General features: G+C 44.6%; 1 protein-coding gene across 3 annotated transcripts; it reads right to left on the bottom strand.

Annotated features, from left to right (window-relative positions):
- Positions 1-162: 162 nt before the first annotated feature.
- On the bottom strand, positions 163-22,699 carry RANGAP1 (Ran GTPase activating protein 1). 3 transcript variants are annotated; one of them, XM_075154181.1, is made up of 17 exons: positions 22,434-22,699; positions 21,706-21,743; positions 19,972-20,109; positions 18,634-18,761; positions 17,637-17,696; positions 16,790-16,969; positions 15,371-15,505; positions 14,020-14,178; positions 13,717-13,830; positions 12,040-12,139; positions 11,214-11,298; positions 10,651-10,798; positions 10,041-10,154; positions 9,585-9,687; positions 8,736-8,824; positions 6,722-6,843; positions 163-1,653 (listed from the first exon to the last, which is right to left on the bottom strand). In XM_075154181.1, the coding sequence occupies exons 3-17, from the start codon at positions 20,081-20,083 to the stop codon at positions 1,584-1,586; spliced, it is 1,719 nt and encodes a 572-aa protein (XP_075010282.1). In that variant the 5' UTR covers positions 20,084-20,109; positions 21,706-21,743; positions 22,434-22,699; the 3' UTR covers positions 163-1,583. The 3 variants fall into 3 exon arrangements, with proteins under 3 accessions (XP_075010282.1, XP_075010300.1, XP_075010289.1); XM_075154199.1 differs by lacking the exon at positions 6,722-6,843 and having other exon boundaries at positions 22,434-22,570; XM_075154188.1 differs by lacking the exons at positions 21,706-21,743; positions 22,434-22,699 and adding an exon at positions 19,519-19,714 and having other exon boundaries at positions 19,972-20,057.
- Between the last annotated feature and the right edge of the window lie 1,262 nt (positions 22,700-23,961).

Below are 23,961 nucleotides of genomic sequence, written 5' to 3'. Positions count from 1 at the left end.
CAAAGGCCAGCACCTCCCCTGCCAGAGCAATGAGACACTGCTTTCCTGATCCTGCTGGATCATAGCCACAAAACTTCCCCCAGCCACCCCAGTTTCACCAGTAGTTGCCTTGAACAGGCCCACAACCTGGAGGAATTTAAGCAGAGAGGGCGTGCAAATAGGTCTTGCACATACCACACAATTTATTTCCAGTGCTCCAAGCCCTTTCTTCTGTCCATGCTGCCTGCACATCCTGTGAGTTAACACCAGCTTTTCCTGCATTTAGGCCAAGCACATGTACCCTGCCTGTTGCGTACACGTTGTGGTACACAACAAAGGGACAGCTAACTCCATTTCCTTGACTTCTTCCTGGCACTGGCCCTTTTTATACTGCATGTCGATTGTGAGATAGGGTAAGGGAGGATGAATAGTCTCCTCCAACTGAAAACAGAGAGGGAAGGAACAACTCTTTCTTTTTAGGTAACAAAGAGATATGTTGATTCTCAGAGGCTTGAAAGAAGAGGGAGCAGGACCAGCCTGTGAGCTTGTGTGCTCAAGGAGCAGTACAGGCAGGTGCCACAATCCTCCACACAGATATTCAGGGGTATCTGCTGCTACTCCTTCAGCACAAGAAAAAAGCACAGTCCTACACAAGAACAATCAGCACAGCCCTAATTCTTCATACTCTTACACATGCTCAGCTTTCAAACATGTGAACAGTGCACACAATCCCAGTGTTTTGTCAAAGGGAGGAGAAAGGGAACATGTATTCCACAGGGATTTCATGGATTGTATTCATTTCCAAACCAAGCCTATTTAATTAGGAAGGGAAAGGGACAGGGAAAGGGCAGGAAGAGGGAACAACACAGGCGATGGCAAAAAAAATTTACAATAAAATTATGCTTGCTCCCTTAAGCAATGGCCACCAGGGTCAGCCACACTACACGAATATTCCAAGCCACAGCAGCAGGGGAGTAGTATATTAAAATACAAATCAGCCACACACTGCCTTCGACAAATGGGCTTGAAAGAAGAAACAAAGGGGAGCACACCTTGCCCCTCTGACCCGGCGCAGCAGAAGGGGGTCAAACACTCCCCTGGCCTGGAGAAGCAGGGGCAGCAGCAGCAGCGTTGCCTCCCTCCTGCACGTGCTGAATGCTATCAGGCAGGAGTCACAGTCCAATAAAATAAAATGCACAACTGGGTTGATCCTGATGAGAGCACTTCCAGGCCCCGTGTTAGTCTTGGCACACCCTTGCCAACGCGACCCGCGACCGTAGTGGAGGACTCTTCTTTTTAATCCATGCAGAGCTCAGAGCAGCACTGACTTATTCTAGCTTAAGCACCTGCCCTGCAGACCAGGGAGTCACTTCACAAGGAGTAGAAAAAAAATTCAGCAGGATTTGTCCAAGTTTATGAAAGCAGAAGGAAGGATAGACCTCCTACAGGGGAAGGGAAAAAAAAAAAAGAAAAAAGAAAAAGAAAAAAGAAAGGACAGCATGTCTGTATGGGCTCTGGGATCCTCTCCCACCATGCAGCTCTGAGTTCTCTGCTGACAACAGTCCTATGAGGAGGGAAGGGCACAGCAGCACATCTCTTGTCTCTTACAGCTGGTGGAGGGTTTGTAAGAGCATGTGGCGAGCAAATGAACAGGAGTCAAGAGCACGGTTTGGTCTGTGGAAAGAGGAGAGAAAGATTTAAAATACTAAATTTAAGAACTGCTTTGTATCTGACTTTGAATGAGCAAATAAATGCTATTTCAAGTGCACTGGGCTTGCACATCCAAAGGTCTACGTCTTTTCCCCTTGGTCATCTCTTCTGAAACCATTCCCTGACCTCTGCACAGATCACTGCTTCCCATTCAGAGCTCTCCTGTTGTTGAGTCCGAGTCAGGAAGACAACGGCCAAGAATCAGAACATTTATTTCCATGGGTACAAAAATCAGCAGCAGATTGTTGATCTCTGTACCCGTGTGTCTCAGTTTGGGTAGCAGGAAGTAGGTGGGCGTGGAAGCCCCTTTCCTTCCCAGCAATTTTTCATATAAATTCACCGTTTAGGGCCCCAAAACACAGAAGACAAGCCTGCTCATACTCAAATCTTTTCTCACCCAGTCATCTGCTATCTTTGACCCGATGGTGATGTTGGTCTCAGGCTTAAGTCTTTAAAAGAGGCCCTCCACACCCCTGAGGTCAAGTAACACCTGACTGGCTCTGCTGGGCCACCTTTCGGGGGGGTCTTACAAATAGCCCACAGAACCTGCAGACCATTGGCTGAAAGCATCTGGCACAGAGATTGCAGTAGCGAGGTCTATCTCACACAAAATAACCTGCTCCTTGAAACTAGATGATGGAACTATAGTCACATCAGGGTTAACGTGGGGCTAAATCTCCCTAATCTTCCCATCACCTCCCAGTAATGTATATTTCTGCTTCCACAGGCTAGCTGTTCTCTAAGCATCACTGAAACTTCTAACAGTCTGTATCCATCCATTAGGGAACTTCCTCCAAAGAATTTTAATCCATCGTTTTCCACTGCTCTGAGAATGGAAACCATTAATTTTACCTTTCTCCTATTCCAACACAGCAAAATACCCTTAATAGCAGTGAGGTTTACTCAATTTGGGAAAGAAGGGGGAGCTGAAATAAAGATGGGAGTATCTAGGTAGGAGCAAAAAATTAATCTCTGGATTTATAGCACACGGGTAATAGCTGCAGAGGTTGTTTGGTACAGGGCTCCATGTATGCTATGGTTTAACAGAACAACATCCTGGAGAAGAGTTAACCCCTTTTATCCCCCCAACAGCCATTCAATGCCCCACACTGAACAGGCAGGACACAATTACAACTTGCAGCTTGTCTTCAACGTGTCTGGGTGAGGTATTTCATTCGTCATCTTTGGAAGACCCAGCCCTGTTTGCAATGAGCAGGCTGATTTTGTCTAGCAGCTCCCCATTTTTGGAAACAGAGAACCTGAACTGCTGATGTTGATCACAGCCAACTTCCCTCACAGCCTCCACTCCTAATGCCAAGCCTCCTCTAACACTAAGAGCCTCCTTACTTGCTGTGGAGTTAAACTGCCTGCCACTCTGTGCTACTGACTGTTGGAAGAGGCCAGTGATATGATCCAATCCTGCAGCAAAGAGCAGCAAAAAAAAACAAACAAACAAAACCAACCCCAAAAAACCCCAAATAAACAAAAACACCCAACCCTTACAAAAAAAACCACCACCACCTCCAGCAAGTCACAACCGGGCAGGCAGACATCCACATACTTTCAGTGTTTCTGGAAAAGCACATGTGGATTCACAGCACCCTCTTGTGTCCAAAAAAAGAAAATAAGGCCTGACAGCAGCAGAGTAAGATGGATGCTGCTTACAGTCCATATCCATAGGGTTATTATTTTTGAATGAACACCACCACCTACAACATCAAAAATTGTCACAAAGAAAGGAGGAGAATGACTACTCCAGAAGTAAGTCCTTTGCAGCAAAAAGCAGCAGAGCTCTAGCCTAGGCAACTACAAGAACTTTACAGCTCTAGAAGCCCAAAGGAGCTAACTGCAATCCTCAAGGAAAAACCTAGAAAATATCACAAAAATGCACACCAGTTTGCTGCAAATTAAGGACTCATGGGTTTGCCAGAGTGGTATTAGATGTTGCAGAAATAGAGCCCAAATGAGCTCTGCAAATTACTATGTTAACACGTAAGTTTCCCTATGATACAAGCTCGAGAAGTGGGCCCGTGTGAACCTCATGAGGTCCAACAAGGCCAAGTGCAGGTCCTGCACCTGGGTCGGGGCAACCTCCAGTATCAATACTGGCTGGGGGATGAAGGGATTGAGAGCAGCCCTGCCGAGAAGGACCTGGGGGTACTGGTGAACAAAAAGCTGGACACGAGCCAGCAATGTGCGCTCGCAGCCCAGAAGGCCAGCTGTATCCTGGGCTGCATCAAAAGAAGCATGGCCAGCAGGTCGAGGGAGGTGATTCTGCCCCTCTACTCTGCTCTGGTGAGACCCCACCTGCAGTACTGCGGCCAGCTCTGGAGCCCTCAGCACAAGAAAGACACGGACCTGTTGGAGCGGGTCCAGAGGAGGGCCACAAAATGATCAGGGGGGTGGAACGCCTCTCCTATGAAGAAAGGCTGAGAGAGTGGGGGTTGTTCAGCCTGGAGAAGAGAAGGCTGCGGGGAGACCTTATTGTGGCTTATCAGTACTTAAAGGGGGCTTATAAGAAAGATGAGGACAAACTTTTTAGTAGGCCCTGTTGCAACAGGACAAGGGGGAATGATTTAAACTAAAAGAAGGCAGATTCAGACTAGATATAAGGAAGAAATTTTTTACAATGAGGGTGGTGAAACACTGGAACAGGTTGCCCAGAGAGGCAGTAGATCTCCCATCCCTGGAAACATTCAAGGTCAGGTTGGAAGGGGCTCTGAGCAACCTGATCTAATTGAAGATGTCCCTGCCCACGGCAGGGGGGTTGGACTAGATGACCTGTAAAGGTCTCTTCTAACCCAAACTATTCTATGATTCTATGATAATATCACACCTTGCAACAGAGGGGTTTGCAAATCAGCAAAAGCTTCAGCTCTGAGAATTTCACAGCACCAGGGACACTCTGCAGGCTTGGCATACCGAAGGCAGGCAGACAGATCTGTCTTCTGTTGTGAGAGGCTCTTGGCTCTCACACAACTTATACAGGACCTCTGAACAATCTCACACTTTCAGAAAGAGACTTTCCACTCTTGTAATTGTAATGAAATGCTGGCTATGGATTCAATGGAATTTTTGTGGATGGATTCATTAAGACCCGAATTTTACTCTTATTTTGTCACATACAGCATCATCTACAGATGAAAAACATTGGTATTTTGCAGGCCTGGAGCCTGGGAGAGGGAGACAAGTGTCTTTTATGAGCAAATTTGTTTAGAAGGACATGTTGAGTTGAGTTTTGAGGCTACTCTAGGCACTGGAACCTGACATAAGCAATTAGAAGGATCAAATGCACTGAACCAAAGTCCCCTTTTCTGTATTCCCAGCTTCAAGTTATTTAAATCCTCTATTTAGAGGGCTGGGGCTGATAATAGACACTAAGTGATACTTGTTTTGATCAAGCTGGGTCTCTGCATAACTAGTGCCTGATGAAGTACACCATCATTTTCTTCACCCTTTCATTTTTAGGGCTGGTATTGGATCCTTACACTGTACGTATCTACCTGATCAACAAGCAAGATCACAGGCACAGGCAGCAGTGTAGGAAACAGCAGAAATCCAGTGATCTGTCTGGACAACTTCACATGGCAAGTCCTGATACTTCTTGCTTAAACTTATAATGATTGAGTTGGAGGTATATTCGTTCAGTTGGTAAAGCATGTGGTTATTGGCTTGTAACTGCCTAATTCTTAGCCTAATCAAGCCAAAGAGAGGAGAGAGCAGACAAACTGTTCCACCAGAAGGGTCTCTAGGTTAGCACTTGCACATGTGTAAACAAGCTAGTTACATAGTTTTATTTCCCAAAACTGACCTTAGCATGGCTGGTTGCTGGATACATACCACTGCTACACATCAGCTTTGACAGCTTCAGCCACACCAACGCTTGGAAAAATTCTTCTCCCCTATCGCAACTGGCCTGCTTCCAATCCCAGCAGAACTAAGAAAAGACTGACTATCAATATTTGACTGCATCCCTATCACCCATGTTTTGTACTGACCACAAGTATTTGATGCCTCTGCCTTTCATCAGCAAGGGATGCTAAGCATCTGCATATTACCCATACCATGAAAATCAGGAAGGCTTAAGCCTCATTCTGGAACCTGTTAAAAAGCTGCTCTCACCCTACATGACACATGGTCCACGCTGAGCCAAACAGCCACCAAGCTCCAAATGGATTTCAGATCTCTGCTGGTTTTGCCTAAAGTGACAATTTTGGACTGTTTCTGCTCTTGACTGCTGAAAAGTAGTATTTAATCCTTCCTCTCTTGAGGGAAGGTCTATTTGGTGTTTTTTTTCTAAGTCTCATCAATGCTGAAGTTCACACTGATTTAATCCAGAAGAGATATGCCTTCCACAGCTATTGCATTTACTATGCTTTAAGACATTAAAGAAACTAAAGTTGCGGGGGCAGATTCTATACCTATACTAGATGTAACAACATTAAATAGAGGCAGGCAGTAGAAGCGGCTTCTTCAACACTTATGCTCCCAATTTAGTTCTCAGAAAAATCACTAACCTTGTTGCTGTCACAGTAGGAAGTTTCATTTAGAAACAAATTCAGTCTTTGTGTTTTGTAGTGTTTTGATCTGCTGGTGTTCAGTGTTACACAGCATGTTCAGTGTTACAACTCAGGTAGAGCTTTGCTGACCCTCATACTCAGAAGGATGATTTGGAGGGCGCCGTTAGATCCAGCGTACTCATAGTTCACTCAAGCAGTGGCTAGAAACCTAGCAGGTTTCCTTAAGCTCAGAGCACCTCTTCTGTGACTGGCATTAGCAGTCTCTGCTTCAGAGCCAGTTAGTTGCAAAGCCAGCTTTCCACTATTTCTTCTTCAGGATCAAGATTTTTTTACCCTAAACCTTGCATACTGGAGTAAGCAAGATAAAAGTAGAGGCCCATTAAACTATTAATCCTTAATTTCAAAACAGATATTTAGTGGGCTTTAACAGAACAGCTTGTATGTAGCTATTAACCCTCAAACAGTTCCACTAGCTCCCATGGAGAAGACTGCACGGCAAGTGCAATACTCACTTTGTGACAAAAGCTGAGAGAACCGGGGCCAGGGATTTAGGGAAATAATCCTGCTGGACCATATGGTTCAAGGTCATAAGAATACCATAGAGGCTTGGGACAGCTTTGATCTTCTCTTCACTCTGAGAAAAGGACAAGAAGATGAAGTCAGACATCAGACAATCACTATTTTATCTAATCCACTGTAGTTCACAGAGGCAATGAATTCTCTGCTGAATGAAGTGCTCCCATACACTGTAGGAGCTGGTCACTAGATTAAGTGCAACGTTCCTAAAGACAAAGGTAGCCAATTCCATAGCCTCCCAGCACTAGCATCTGAAATAAAGCAGCATCAAGAACATTCTAGTACTCATCAATTGACAGCAGTAGTAATGGGGAAAGGGAAGTAATGAATTTGCAAGTGAAACAGCCAAATCTTCTCAGAGGCCCTGTGTCAAAGTGTTCTCCTAAGGAATTCCACCAGACTTCATTTCATAAAGAATTCAGTTGCCTTAATCACATGATTTTTTCTTGTATTATTCTATAGCTCATTTTTATACCATCTCCAGTTCTTTGGCAGGCTTCCTCCAGAACTTGATGCAGTATTCCCAGAACTGGTCTCACAATTATGTACAAGATAAAGCTAACAGTCATCCCCCTGCTTACATGATGCATAAGTTATTCTTGCTCCTAACCTACGTGTGAAGCTAACCTATGTGTCCCAACTCTTACACTGTTTTCATTTATTTCTCCAGTGCCATTTCAACTAAAGCCCTTCATTCTATAGACAGGATCTAGACCTGTGTTCCTCCGTGTATGGTCTTGGAGTTCATGGTGCTAAGAGTATCTGTTGCTCGTGTGCTTCCAGCTATGTGGGACAGAAAATGATGGAAGCTGCTCCCTCTCCACATATGCCTAATTCATCAGCAATCCTCTATATCACAGATGACAATCAGCTGGCTGATCCTCAAGGGCTTTATTATCAATGCCACTTCCTGGCCTGAAGGAGTTCTTCTGGAGCACAACTCTGTGCTTTGCGCCTCATGCATATTTGCTATTTTCTGTATGGGTAAGAAGTAGGTGGTAGTCCCCGAAACAAGCAATCTGCAGAACAAAAAGACATCTCGGGTTCTGTTGACCTGTCTGAGAAGTGGGAAGCTCAGTGTTGGTCCAATGTCCAATGAACACAGGGAAAGTCTAAACTGATTTTTAGGAAATTAAGATGTATCCAAGCATGTCAACAGCTGTCTGTACCCCAAGCTGGATATTACCAGAAGGAAATCCATAAACCTAATTAAGAGCAGGCTGCTATAACATACATTACGGCTATTCTGTGGTTTAGAATTGCCTTGGTCCAAGTGTCCATTCTCAGCTTTTAGGGCTTGAGGCAGTGAGAAACATTAATCCTTGTAGCACAAGTAGGCAAAGGTGCTTCTTAAGTTTGCAGACAGAACCTCTCCCCAGTCATCTCACTCAAAGTAAAGCTACAGCTATTCTAATGCAATTTGCAGGTTTCCTACTGACCCTCCATCTTTTCTCACAGGAAAGTTTATTCCCTGTAACTACATATTTAACACTAGTATTTGGCAAATATACTCCAAAGCATGAAGTTGAATGCTACTGATCTAGCATGAGTAGTTGGATATATGTTTTTCAGCCAAACTACTAAGAGGTGCCCTAAAGGACCACATTAACTAATAATATTGTAGATTAGACTCCTGGACATGGCTTTTTACAGACACCATAGTCCAGCAACAGCACTATTTCCTTACCTGACCCTCCCTACCTTTAGGGGATGATTGAGAATGCAGAGCACATTAAGCAGAAGAGGTACAAACAGCTGACACCTCCTTCATCCTAATGCAACCTTGCAATTTGCAATTTCTGCTGGACCTGCAGACTTCCATTGTCCCTGGGCATCAGGCATGCACAGGCACCCAGCTGCTTCCATGGCAACGTAATTACCCAAAACCCAGCCAGTCTGGTCTTCAACAGGCTAAACAGACCATAACTTAACTCTTTCCTGCTTCCTCACCTTAAGTAGTCCCATGTGGATCAAGAGGCTTGTGATGAATGCATCCGAATTAAATGTGGCAGAAGTGAAGGCTTTTCTCATCAAGGCATCTAAAAAGAAATAAATGCATCATATTAAACAATACAGAAAGGGATGCTGTTACAGATTTTAAGATCAAGATTGATCATACAGGACCTCAGGGAACACCAGCTGTTAAAAGAGTTTTGGGAGGTAGTATCTGCTAAGATTACAGTCGTCTCCGCAGGGACTAGGTATAACCTCTGAAACACCCAGACAGATAAAACCCAAGTCCTTAGGATAAGGTCTGATACAAAGGAAAAGAAAAAAAAACACCAAAAAACCAACCAACCACAAAAAATGCCAAAAAAAACCCCAAAATTCGCACACTGCTAAGCTTCAGATATAATTTGACCTCAGTCCTATGCATCACAAAATGCTCTGCTCAATGCATTTGAACATGCATGCTATGTACACACATGCATATAAATATGATCAGATGAAGTAGAGCAGCAAGCGTTAGAGCCTTACATTTTTTTGAAAGCCAGCAAGAATTCACCTTTCATTTGAAATCAAAAGGAATGAGAACACAATGAGAAAACTTGTTCAACTGTTTTCTGGGTCCCTCAGGACCAATATTCTGGAAGCACAAGATATGCTAAGTTCAGAATGAATCTCTACTTTCACTCCACACAACAGCATGACACAGTTTGGTACTTTGTTATCTTGGGTTTCCTGCTGCCAGGGACAAACAGTCCAACGGCCTGGCCCACAGGGGCCTTCCTCTGCATCGCACTGGTGTCCTTGACACTGAAGCAGGTCACACCATGAAGTGAAGAAAGGCCCAGTCACCTGTTGTTTCATGCACTGCTGTTTTCACTGGGGCTTCATCTTTGAAGACCGAGGATATCCTTAGGAGAGTTGTAACTACTTTCTCTACATCAGATGTATCTGTCTGAAAGGCAAGAAAAAAAATAAAAAGATCAGGGGCCATTCAGTTCACTGCTAACCAGCTACAAAAGATGGATCTTTGCTAGGGCTGTGACAAGAATTACAGCCTTCAGCTGACTGACATCAGTTTTGCCTTGGCCGTAACACAAGGCATAAGCAACACTGTGAAACAAAGTTACTCTGCGTAGCAGCTCTGGTGCCAGTATAAGTGTTAACTGCATCATCTGCTTCCATAAGGTTCCTCAGGATCACTGGGGAGAAGATGCAAATCTAGGTCTCAAGAGAGAAAGTTATCACCTCTGGGAATTATATGGTTCTGAGAGAGAATCAAGCACAGAAGACAACTGGCTCACCCACCTGCTGAGCTATCAGCACAGAGCACTTTGGTCCTAGTCGCAGCAACTTCTCTGGTGATGGGAAAGCAAGGAACGTGGTAACGTCCACGGGAGGAGATGGCACTGGAGTTGAATCCTGAAACGGGCAGAATCCATCTCAGGTTTACTCTTGGAAGTAAATAAATTGGTTCAGTGGCAAAGGTACATAGGACAGGTCAGGACACAGGTACATCAGGTCAGGATTTGTTCTATTTGAAAACTATTTGAGGCTGGAATGAGCCCAGAGTTGGAATAGCCAGCATATGCTAGCACGACTGCATGGCATTGCATGAACAAGGTTCCCACAGTTTTCTGGACATAGGAAGACTTTTTCTACCCATGTTTGTTACAACCGCTACTCAGTCTTTTTCTCCATGCATGTGTGCACATGCACACTTTAACAAAACATGTTTCCAAGTCATCCGTTTTCTTTATTTCCTGCATGTTATCTCCCTGACTGTTACTACAGTGCCAACCCACGCAGGAATGTGAACGCCTGCCAGCGCTCCAAGTTCAGACTCGCTCCAGATCTCATTTCCTCCTTTAGTCTCCTCCAGCTGAGGAAGCAGGAATGCATCTGGTGGTTATCTTACCTGTGAATCAATTATCTTCTTAGGAGTCAGTGACTCCTGTTCTCCCTGTTCTCTCTCCTTCAGCTGTTGCTGTTCTTCCTCTTCCTCCTCTTCTTCATCTTCATCCTCCTCCTCCTCTTCATCCTCCTCCTCCTCCCCTTCATCATCACTAAGGTTTGAGTGTTACATGTTACATTAATTGCACACTTGCAATTCCTGTACACCAGAACTCAAAACATTTTTTCAAGAACAAAAAAGCAGCCTCCCCTCAAGTCTTACTGCAAGAAGTACATCTCCGTCTACAACACATTAAGAGGACACTCAGGCTTCAGTCACTCAGTCGACAACAGCAAGCAAAGAGCGAGGAATGCAATTAGTAACTAAGACTAAGATAAGTCCATCGATGAAAACGAGACACAAGGCTTATCCTGCTTATGGAATCCCCTAATGGTGCTCCACACGGCACACTGAAAACAACATCCATCTGGAATGTTACAGTTCTTATTTTAAAACAGATAGGTGAATGAAAGTGTTGATGAAAATTGTCGGAAAATTTCTGATTTAAACTCTGGTACCCTGCTTACCTCAAAGATCCCAGCACAGCTGCCATATTGAAGCCTTCAAGGATCTCCTGGAGTTGCTCACATCCCTCTTCTCCCAGACAGTTACCTAGGTTGATGGGGAAAGCGAGTAGACTTAACAGATGCACACAAGTTTGTTCTTGAGGATTTCACTATAGATTCTCGTCTATCTCTTATTTCTCAAATTGATCAGTTATCAGTCATTTCTAAACAACACCTTAGAGGCAGCAATGCAGCCTTCAGTTATCAGAATCAAGCAGTCGTTAAACAAATTTCAGCAGCGTTACACAATGGTTTGAGAGAAACAAACCCCCTAATTTTTCAGAGTGTCTTTGAGAGACTTCCTTCTAGTTCTATAAACAGCTCTTCTTCTCAGCGATTCTAAAACAAGGGCACACAGCACAGTACCACTGAAACACAGTGACCCAAAGTATGAACAGCAAAGGCCAACACTAGTCAAAGTTCTCCCACTCTTCTGCAGAGATATGCACAGAGGTTTTTGTTTGCAAATATGAAATATCTGAGATCACAATGAAAAATTTTAAAAAGTTTTACTGAAAACAGGTATAGGTATCAGTTTAATCTTTCCACCTTACGAGATGTACTGAAACTGCTTAACTTTAACTATTAACTGAGTTCATGGCTTGAGAAAACTTTCCGGATATAACTGCTTCCTGTCCCGAGGTCATCCAAGTTCAGCTACTCTCAGAGTACCATTTTTAAACGCTGACAATTGCAAGACTAGAATATGTGATACTGTCAATATTCTTCCTAGTGGTTTCTAGCTGGGATCAGACTAGACATACTTTGATCTAGCAAACTTACATACCATTGAGATCTAACTTCTCCAACTCTGCTTTATCTTCAATAGCTTCAGCAACAGTCAGGGCAGCATCTCGTTTGATCTCACAGAAGGATAAATTCAGTTCCTAAGAAGCAGAAGAACATTTGTTTGCAGAACTCCTATTAACATCTATCATCTCCATAAGCTTCATGTGCTCACAAGTGTTCTGGAAAGAACCTCATTTGAAGAGGCTCTTAGCCAAAAAAAAAAAAAAAGTATTTTTAATTGGAAATAAAACCTGACACATACTCCTACTTCATATACCTGAAAGGGGCATTTTGAAACATACTATTGTTAAGAGCAGCACTACTGAAGGTAACCACTTTACTAGAATAGTTACAGAGACCAGACCATTCTGACTGCTCACCTAAAAGGTAGCAGACATTTCAGTGCTTAGCAAACAGCTGACTGGAGATCTTCACTTATTCAAGGGTCAAAAGAGCATTCCAGAATTCACACATCAGTAAGTCTTACTGAAGAAGGGTAGCTACTATACTAAATGGATGGCACATTTGCTTTTGAACACTTACATTGCAAGTTAAGGCCTTCAAAAGACAAACTATGAGTGGTACTACTTCTGATAAACACAGCCAGCAGAGAAACAGTGTGGACAGACTAGTAAGAGTAAAGTTATTCAACAGCCAGGCACCATCCCCCACCATTACATGCTGTGCTCAATCAATCCTTTCCTGAGAAGAGATTTAATATTAACAGCAAAAGGGAAGCAGTCCTTGAAGAGAATGAATCATCTGCAATTGCTTCATGCTACCCTCCCTTAACCACTTCTGCTCTAGAAAAAAGGATTTAACTTCTGGCGGTTCATCTCAATACCCCCATTACAATCCTCACTTAAGTCTTCCTGGGAGATTCAGACATAAGTTCCAGTAGAATCAGCAGAAGCCTGAGCAAGGGATTTCACACTACAAAGCACCTACTTCTTTCTGTATCGGGTTCATATACATAAATAAATATTAGCACTCAGCTAAATTTTTGTCTTTGACTGTAAGCTTGCAAGATTAGGAATTATGTGTTCAGCATCTGTCCCAGTGCAGTTGTGACTCATGGCAGGTGTTTCTAGAGATCCGAGTTTACTTACATTACTGACTGGACTTAGGCCTGTCTAGAACATTGTGTGCAAATACTGATGTAGTGTGTTGTGGTATTGCAAAAAAAAAAAAAAAAAGAAAAGAAAAAAAAAAAGAACAACAAACTAAAAATATTTGGACCTTTGATACATGCCGTAACAAAGAAAAAGCGTTAACGGTATGAACTCTGAAATGCTGAAGGGATTACAAGCTGTTCATGAAGAGGAACATCTCAGTCCCCGCTCATGACCCTCTGAGAGGTTCTAAAAGCAGCTACTTCCATTACCAGATTTCTTGAATAGCACTTGCTGAGTTGAACCAGCAGCTTCAAAAACATCGAGCGGAGTCTAAACAGATCACTGGTACACCTCCATGTAGACCAGCCTTAGCTGGATGTGGCAATGGCACTGATCTACAATACAGCTCATTGCTTTTGAGTTGTGATAGCAGAGCCTGCACTGAAGTGAATCCCACTTTAAAATAATCAGTAGTGGTAGGAAAATGGTCAGAAAAACAGGAAATGGGAAACTAGGCATTTTCAAAAGAAATTCAAAGCTGAACAGCAAGAAGACAATACCTTTAATTTATGAAGCCCTTCTTTAACAGCATCAGCAATAGCAACAGCACCCTTCGAACGCACCAGGCAGTCTCCAAAGTTGATCACTTCAATCTGCCGAAGCGCCTTCAGAGTCTGCAAAACAGCACAAATTTGAAGGTATAGACATGCAAGTAAATGAATGTCCTATCACTCCTGGAAGGTCATTTTTCCCATGGCAGCATGGCATGTGGCTCCACCAACCCAGAGGTGCTAATGCTAACTACATTTGAGGAGACTGGGAAGCAGAAGACAAAGCCAAAGCAACTGCTTAGAACAACTCACCTCTGCCATGGCCAGAGCTCCTTTCTCTGTGAAGGTGTTGTCATTCAAGTTTATAACCTTAAGCAGTGGGTTGATAGCAAAGGCCTGGGCCAGTGCCGTGATGCCAGGATGGTTAATTCCATTCTGTGGCATATGGACCTCTTCTAGAGTCCCGATGATCTGGGAAAGGATGCAGATGAAAAAAAGCTGTTAGGAGACATACTTCAACTCAAGAGTATAGCGTTTCACTCTTTAGGATTTGCTTAAAATTATTTTTCCCCAACTCAAAACTCCATTAGTTCTTCTACATAGAATTATTTACCAGCAATTATGTCACAAATCTAAGTGAAATTGCAGGCTCATGGCAGTGTCAGATTAACACAAAGCCCTGATTCTAAGAGTCACAAGTAGCATCCTCCTAGCGTGCCTGCTCTAGATACCTTAAAACAAGAGTTCTTCACCTGTGGTTCAACAACACTGAAACAGACCCAGCAACACCACTGGACACAGTATTATTCTAATTAAGATCTACATTTTGCCCTGACTGCAGAAGCAAACCTGTAAGAAAATTAGTATGAACACTCTTTATGGACTAAACAGCATGTCACAAAACACAGTAATGAATCCCATTTTGGTATTGCCATTCAGTCTGAATTCCTCATGAATCACTTTGTTATGTGCCTCTCAAGTATTTAAGTAGTCTTATTTTTGCCATGATTACTGATTATTCAAAATCACATCCAGACAGCTCTTTATAAAAAGAAAAACCTATAACCTGCAATATCATTGTTAATATACCTGACAATATGCATTATAATACAGAAGTTGCTTTTAGCAGCAATGGAGGAAAGAAAAGGGAATTAGGTGGCCCCAACCACCATGAATTCTCTTCCTCCAAGAAAAATGCAAGTTGGCCAGTGACAGCTAGAGAAAGCTAGGCAGCATTTAGAGCCCTCACAGGATGATCCTAGTGAAAACACTAGGTTGCTTTTGCCAGATGATTGAACAACTAGGCAAAGAAGCACTCAAGAGGTCAGCTGGTACACCTACCCCCATGCCAGATAACCTCCATTAGCACAGAGGGAGGAGAAGGAATAAGACTACTATTAAATTACTCAGGAGATGCCTATTTCTCCCTCAAGTATTAATTATGTGTTTGGAAACTTAGGTCACAGAAACATTCAGTCATCAATTCTACTTGCACTTGTGGAAGACTCCAGTTTCAGCAGCAAACAACATCGCGACTTTAGCGAACCAACAACCAGCCACTGCCTCCAAGTTGAGGCAAGCTTTGTGTGCATTATTTTTAACATCAGCACTTAAGCACACCTTGCTCCAATTTGCTGTCAAGAAGTTCTGGTTTGGTACTTACCCCAAAGGCTTCAGCCAGGGCAGTGGCACCGTCATTCTCCAGACGGTTTCTGCCAGCCACAAATATTTTCAAAGCAAGAGGCTTGCCCTGGGCACTTGATTTCCTGTGACACTCTTTCAGAGCAGCTGCCAATATCTAAAGATAAAACAAGCAGTTTATACTACCTCAGCAATCATTCTGAAGGAATCCAAATGTGGTTTGTATATCTAGCTCTCAGGAAATACTTCGGTCACCACTGAAATGTACCTGCTACTACAGTAGGGTATACAATAAAACTGCCTGTAACTAAAACACTTGCACACTACAGTCTTAGGCAAGAAGTGATAATTTTGCAACACTAGAACACATTAACCCCATTAAGAACATTTGATTCTTAAACAGGCAAACATATAGGGTCTTAGTGATAACCACAGTTAGTCCCAGTTTTCTGCTTCATCCAACAGGCATCCCTTCAGTGCTAGGCTTGGTAATACTGTTCTCTCAAATCCAAGGCTACTAGCTCTCTTGACATGGAATCTAATGTTTAGGACAGAACTGTTTTCCTATCCTGGAAAAACAGATGAGTTTTTCATACTTCAGAAATTTATCCATGAAAACATGTAGAGGGAAGGGATCTTGAGACTGGAAAAATGGGCCAACAAGAATCTCATTAAGCTTAAAGGGAAATATGAAGTCCTGCAAATAGGGAGGAATAACCCCATGTACCAGCATAAGCTGGGGGTCAACTGGGGGCAAAATAGCTTAGCAGAAAAGAACCTGGGGGGTCCTAGTGGGTGAGAAGTTGACTATGAGCTAGCAATATGTGCTTGCAGCAAAGAAAGTCTACTGGGCTGCCTTGGGAAAAGCATTGTCAGCGGGTCAAGCGAAGTGATCCCTCTCCTCTACTCAGCCCTGTGAAATGCGTCTGAGTACTGTGTCCAGTTCCAGGCTGGGGCGAGTCCAGCAAAGGGTCCCAAGGGTGATTAAGAATTGGAGAATTTTACATACTGGGAGAGTGCTGAGCACTGGGATTATTAAGGCTGGAGAGGAAAAGGCTCTGGGGGAGATCTTATCCGTGTGTAAGAACAGCCAGAATAACAGGATGGGGGGAGAAGGTGGTGTAAAGAAGGCAGAGTCAGACACAAACTGATGCAGAGAAAATTCCATTTAAACACAAAAAACCCTTTTTTACTGTGAGGGTTGTTAAACACTGGGATAGACTATCTAGAAAGCCTGTGAAGTCTCCATCCTTTGAGATATTCAAAACCTGACTAGACACAGCCCTGAGCAACCTGGCCTGGTTGCCTTGAGCAGGGGAGTTGAACTAGACAATCACCAAAGATCTCCCTTCCAACGTCAACCATTCTGCAATTCCGTGTAGGGCAGTCTGAAGCCAAGTCCTCACTCTGACCTCATTCCCAAAAAGGAGACAACCCTTACCTTGCCACCCCCAATGCCCATGCCACAGTTATTGAGCTTGAGTTCCTGTAGGGTGTAGCATGTGGGGCTCTTCAGCAGTGCCTCAAAGCCACGCACACCGTCTGGCCCAAAAGCATTGTCACTCAGGTCCAGCTCCACCAGCTGGGCTCCAGCAGTGATGAGTGCATCCCCCAAAGAGATCTGTAAGGAAACAGATGGCAGGGTGGGAGGGAGGGAGTGGATTGACTTTTAGTGACAGCATCACTGCAGTGGCTAGGTATGACAGTGATGCTGCAAAAAATTTCCACTTTGAAGACATTCGGCAAAGCTGCATGGGGGAATAAAACTATACAGCTAAAGCCAAAGAAGAAGTGCAAATTAAGTTAAAGATAACCATAACGCAGTTTTCAAGAAGTTATCCCATCCCTTTAGGTCAAATACACATTTTTCAAAGTGAGTTTCCCCCTCTACACTGCTAAAAGAAATATTGTTTTCATTCTGTTGAGTTTATCATGTTCTTGCTTCACAGGACTCAAGGAGGCGGGGAGCTCTGTAATGCTCTTCGAAGAGATAGCTATATGCTTTTATTTAGAAAGCTTAGTTTCCATTCTATCTATTGGATCATGAGGATGTTCTTCCCAGTGACAAGCTTCTTCATTAGCATGGACTTGCATTTGGCCTTTTATCAACTCTTCTCCACCTCATAAAGAAGGAGTAAAAAAGAATCACTCACCTATTCTGAGACACTTAGTGTTAACAGTGTAGAGAAAGATCAGCTCTGTGCTAAAAGACATACTCCCACAAAAAGCATGACAGGTGAGAAAAGAAGTTATATTAGTCAGAAGTCTCTGATCTAGTTTTTACTTACCAAAGCAGGAGGGATCTCAGACCTTAGTCTCCCTGTGAACATGTCACTCCAATGACACCTCTAAAATAAGAAACATACAGATAGAAACCATTAAAAATATTTAGGACAACACAGTTGTACAGAGGTTTACACATACGAGCTGCATTACATCACTGAGGACAGCTTAATACTGCCTGCCTTTCCTTGGGCTTGTCATCTGATTGTAATAAAGAGCTACGAGAATTAACGTTACAATTACTTCCCTTGCAAGGACATAAAGCCACCGAAATGCACATTGTAAATAACACTATACAAGAATTCTTGCTTGCATTCAAGCTGGAATTCTTTTGTGCTAAGAAAATTACCACAGGAAAAAACAGCAGGAAACTGAAGGATACATTAGGAATGCAGATTTTACTAAGGTATGGAGCTCAACAATCTGAACTTGCTTGAAAAACCACACTTCGATGACTAACATGAATCAATGTTTCATACTCTTCTCCTGCAAAGGACAGTGCCTCTAGCAGCACAACATCCTCCTAACATTAGGCTAGAACAGTAGTAGGGAAACATAGCTTGGACACGGAAAAACCTCCAGGTCCATTTCCTCTATTATTTCTTCCCTATTCAGGCATTCTCTGAAGACTCATCCTTCAGAAGATCTGATCGTTCTCCAGAAGATATGACCCAGCTTTTCCATTAGAACTTAAGTTTTGTTGCCACAGTTCTTTGTTTACAGATGCTGCCTCTGCAGAGAGGCTCTTCCTTGCACAGCTTCCCAACTTCAAGACTGGAAGCCTTCTGAACAGGAACAGTTAGGAATGCAGAAAGTGTTCCCATTATCCCAAAGTCCCCAAGTTCTGCCACATTTTCATATGGTTGTTCTTCCTACTGGAAGAACCACCAAGCAAGCTTTGGGGCCAACTCAAGGCAGGCTACTGCAAGAAGAGCATAGATAGGCCTTCAGTATTTCTACATTACTTTTTCCCCCTCAGCACCACCCACTCGAGGATCTCACCTTGAGCTCCGATTTCTTCTCCAAGGCTTTGGCAATGACTTTTGCTGCTTCCACACCCACTGTGTTGCCTTCCAGGCGCAATGCTTCCAGGCCATCAAACTCCTCAATTTGCTTGATCACTTCTTCAGCTGCAAAAAGCAGATAGTCTAGTTAGCCTTCTAACTATCATCTTAGGTACCACAGTAACACTCTGATGCAGCAATACTTGCTCAACAATACCCTTAGAGAAAACAGCTGAACAACATTATCTGAAAGAATCCTGAAACAGCGATGGGAACAGAGCTAAAGCATCAGGTCACTAGAGAGAGTGTTATCCATTCCGGACCCTTTTCATAATCTGTTTCTAGTTCTGTTCTCTGATAGCCATCCTCCTATTTGCAAAAGTAAGTTTCCTTACCTCCTAAGTAAGATTCCTCTGCCATCCAGCACATGGTTTAGGAGCTAGAGTGCATGTGCCTACAAAGATGCAAGGACTAAGCTAAAAGTTGATGGGAATCGGTGCCACATCAACAGGAAGAAGTTCCCACTGACTGGCAAAAGTAGATGCCTGTTTAGCAAACATGTCAGGGTGGAACAATTTAATGCTAGAGTAATCCTATGCAAGACACAGGAGCAAGCTGTAGACACTCCCCTGTCAATGGGCACTTGTTATCATTCCCAAGCTCCAAAGCCTTTCCCCGTAGTTCAGTGGCTTTGCACTACTAAAACGGCATATAAAAAAGCATCACCTTTAGAATCAGTAAAAAAGGTACGCACTATAGCAAATAGCCTCTCTTTTTCTTGGTGTGGCAGAAATGTTGATTTAAGAATATACACATATTCTCCAGATATTTACTACATTAACAGCCACTGCAAGACATTTTTAATTGGGAAACTCACATATACCAGCAAGAGAGATATTCCAGAAAAAAAACCAACAAGAGTCCAACAAATTGGTCAGAATTTGGGAAGAAACTGGACTATTGCAGCGGACTAACATATCAGCTCATTCCTCTGTACCAGGCTTTGAAGCATCTACTTGTTCCAAGAGCTGTCATCCACTTGCTTAATGACTTCTAGTGCACAGTGACTGTCAAAAGCACTTGGAGAGAACACCAAGAAAACAAGAATTACACACCAGGGAGCCAAACCCCAATTCCGCCAGCTGTAGCACTGCCAGGGTGCCAGGTCAAAGCAGGGTACAAGAAGGGAAGGAAACGTCTCTATAAGAAGCAGCTGTAGCTGAACATCACAGCTAATATTATGACAACTTGTCCATGTAGGATTAGCAGGAGGTTTACCACAAGACTTTAGAATTTCAGGGAGACACTTCCCAAACACAAGGGTATTTTCTCTTACCATCTTCAGCTGTATTGAGTTTAAGGCTCTGGCCTTTGAAGCTCAACTGTCCGCCACCCACTTTGGTTTTGGCAAGTGACTCTGCAAGCTTAGTGATGTCTTCTGATGCCATTTTTCTGCTTTTCCAAATGTTAAGAGCTGTCAATTAAAATAAATTGTCAACATAAAAAAAAGCAAACTACAATACATAATCTGTATGAATAATCATATTTATTTGAACACTAACGTGTTTTTTGTTATCCTGAGATATCAAATTGAGTTTTTAGTGTCATTAGTGTTTTCCCCATAGTTTACTTATGGCAGCTAGGCTAGATTAATATTCCAAAGCCAACCAGTCAGATGGTGTTGATTCTTCCAATACTGACGAGACTTGGGTTTTGATGGAGTTGTTACACTTCATAAATAACCAGTAGCTAAAACTATGGATTAAGGCCACATTAAGACATTACTCTTTGCGCAACACTTTTACAATTAAAATGTAACATTCTTCTCTCCCCAAACCCCATCCTTTATTATAGATGCCGCACATTTCCCCTTTCTCCAAAGCAAATTAAAATGAACACACCTGTTTTTCCTTTTCAGTGATATCCCCAGTAGTGCCCTTGTCAGCACAGTTCTAGAACCACCGAGTTGCTGAAAACATCACGTGTGTTGCACACAAAACTCTCTCTCAGGTTTGTGGGTTCTCTTTCCTTTCAGATGTCCCACACAGATTTATCACACACATTAAACAGGATGATCTTACACTGATGATGGATTAGCGAACATTTTGCCTTGAGGCACAGGTTTGAAGCTAGCCATGCCTAGTAGCATCTGCATACTATTATTTAATGAATATCCATCACTGCGTGAAGTAACTGGCCTCCATTTGTTCAGCAAGATAAACTGAGCATGTTTCTTATCCTAGCACCTCCGCTGGGATAAAAGACTACACACAACTAGTGCTTAGAAGCAACATACTTATAAAACAGACTTCTGGTGTCAGAAGGGATGAAGGTTCATTTCTACAACAGAAAACCAGCTCCCTTCCATTCTTGTCTGACTTAGAAGTGGCCCCACACTCTTGCAGCTCTGAGCTCAGCAGTGCTGGTTTTAAAACACCCCCTAAACAAAAGTACATACATCATTTCCTCCCGATACCTAGCTGTGAAGCATTTGCCTTCAGCTTCCCCAGAGTACGGCTTCTCTTCAGCTTTCATTAACTTTAGTATTGTTTTTGGACACAGGGGGAAAAAAGCATCCTCAAGGTTGATCAACATCACTTTTCTAAGATGACTGTCCTCTCAAGTAGGTGCTGCCAGTAGAAAGATGCTCACATAACTTACTCCACCCCTACCAGGCTACACAGACACCAGATGGACATTCCCAATCTCTGCCAATCCAATACCGAGAAGGAGGAAAGAGAGGACATCCTCCAACCCGTGAAGGCTTTACTGGACAGGAACAAAAGTTAGGATCCAAAGAAGTCAGTCTGTCCACCTAGTTCAATTATTAAATTTAATGTTAAATACCTCATCACCCTACTGTTTAAAAAAAGACTTCTGTTCTACTATGATGCTCTTCTATACTCTACAGGTGTACTCACTCCCTTTGCTTCTCTTTTCCCTTAAATCCCCTTTTACTTTCTTCAATTTACACATAGGCTACTTCCTAATTTGAACATACAACTTCATCATCACATCCTGAAGCATGTTTTATTGCAAACGTATCAGCCACACCCAATTGTCAACCTACCGGAGGTCTCTTCACTGCTAGCTCTTCTGCAGGGAAAGCTTTAAAAAAAAAAAAAATTGAAGAGTTAGTATGTTTGGCAAATAAAACCAAGATCTGGAAATGCCTGAAGAGAGGTTTCCTCGTTACTTAAAGAGTGTATGAAGCTGTACGCTTCCCGATGGTCAAAAAAGTTAGTTTAGCCGAATGCTTTAATTACAAATTACACTTTGTCCACACCAACAGACAGCACGCCGGCTACCTGCTGTGTTATCCTGAGGCGGAGCCTGCTCTGCTCTCCCGGCAACGGAGGGCCCCGCACCCGGCCCCCGGGAGCGGCGGGTGACAGCCCAAGGTTACCTCCAGCCAGCCCCTGACAGCCTCCCAGCGCAGCGGCTGAGCCCCCCGCCCCGGCCCCACATAACGGGTCCCGCCGCCCCGGGAGACGGCGCCGATCCCCCCCCTTCCTGCCCCACGCGCGGGCGGCCCCCTCCGTGCCGCCTGGCGCGCGAGGAGAGCGGGGGCGTGGAGGGGGCTCCCGTAGCCGGGCACGCGTGACCCGCACCCACGAGGGGGTACCCTCGCCCCGCGTGGGAGCGCCACGAGGCGTTCCCTTCCCGCTCCCCCCGCGCGAGGAGCCGGGGCGGCAGCGGGGGGGGTGCTAGCCTGGGGATGGCGTCGCCTCGCGCACAGCCCCCTCCCCCGGCCACCAACGGTGGCGGCGGCTGCCGCCTCCCCTCGCCTCGCCTCACCTCCGCACCCGGAGGGATCCGGCGCCGCCGTCCGCCGCTGGCTGCCGGTGGAGGCGATGGAGTGGCGCCGGCCCAAGCCCTCACGCTGCCGCTGCCGCCGCCGCCGCCGCCGGGGACGATGGGGGAGGGGCGGGCGGGGGAGGCGGAGGATTTGAAAGCCGGCAGTTTTGCTCTCTCCTCCGGGATTGGCTGCGCGGCGTGACGTCACAGGGACTGCTCCCTCCCCTCTGCCCCGCGCCGGGTGCCGACAGCCGGCGTGCCGCAGCCGGCCAGCCTCGCCGCGCGTGGGCGGGGCTACGGGGCCCGCGCGGCGCCGCCGGCCGCGGGGCACGCCGGGACGTGTAGTCCTGCGGGGGGGGTACCCGGCATGCCGCGCGCGGAGTCACCCTGTGGGGAGGAGGCCTGGGCCTGGGCCTGGGCCGGGCCCCCTCCCAGCCGCGTTCCGTGGTGCGAGTGAGGCCGTGTGACACCTTGTCCCCAGGCCACCTCCGCTCCTCCCTCTCCAGAGAGCGGGCTCCTAGGCGCGGCAGCGGTGCCACCGGTCTGGGAGGGCTGAGCGGATCTGCGGTGTGTGCTCCCGAGCCCCTTTCACAACGGGCGTGCAGGGAAGATGTCGCTGCAGGAGCTCCGAGTTGCTCTGCAGGCTTCCCACATACCCACAGATGAGAGGCGAGTGCCTTTTTCTGTGAACCCTCGTTTAGATAATGTCTCTGCAGATCTCATCATCATGCTTACATGTTATTGTCAAACCTTTCTGCTAAGGAAAGCGCTTCACCCAGGAGTGCGCAGTCATTCCTACTTAAGGATGCAAAAAGCATTGGTTTGCCTGACAGCTTTTGTGTGCATGTTGCGTGTGGCATTTTTCCTCTTGAGTATAGAAATAAAAGTACATCTGATGGAACAAGGTGAGCTGTGCGTAAACCTGCTTGCTACTGCAGTGTGTTTGCACAGGTCCTCTCACCACAAGCCCTTCTGTCCGAGTTGCAACCTACAGGCACAGACGTAGGTACCGTTTCAGGTGGCAGCTGCAGATACCTGGTGAGACCAGTATTGAGGTGGGTAATAGGCTGGATTTATTCTGCCATTTGGTCCCAAAATATTATAAGAGGCATTTTTCATTCTCTCACAATTCTCCCGACTGTGGTTTTAAGAAACAATATCAAATGCTTATATGGACCCAAGAAAAGAATGTCAATAATTGGCAATGCTGCGTGACTTGGGAGACTGTTGAGGTTGAAGGGCATGGTAGACCACCTTCGTTCTGGGGGAATAGAAAAAGCAATTAAGTTTCTTTATGGAGCATGACAGCTGAAAGAATAAAAGCCATAAACCGGTACAGCAACCAGGTAGAAAACTTGAGCAAAAGCTAACTCATAAATGTTTCTCTTGCAGCCGAAGAAAATTAAGAAGCTGAGGCACTGACTAGATTACAGTTGTATGTGAGAAGTATAACACTGCCACAAAACGTAGAGCAGGTGAGGGAATAAATTAGTGTGATCTCGAGAAGGAGCTTGAACTTGGAAAATAT

The sequence above is a fragment of the Calonectris borealis genome, chromosome 1 (genome assembly GCF_964195595.1).
Source record: "Calonectris borealis chromosome 1, bCalBor7.hap1.2, whole genome shotgun sequence".
NCBI classification, from domain to species: domain Eukaryota; kingdom Metazoa; phylum Chordata; class Aves; order Procellariiformes; family Procellariidae; genus Calonectris; species Calonectris borealis.
Note: the sequence above shows the minus strand (reverse complement) of the source record. Positions and strands in the feature narration are given on the sequence as shown.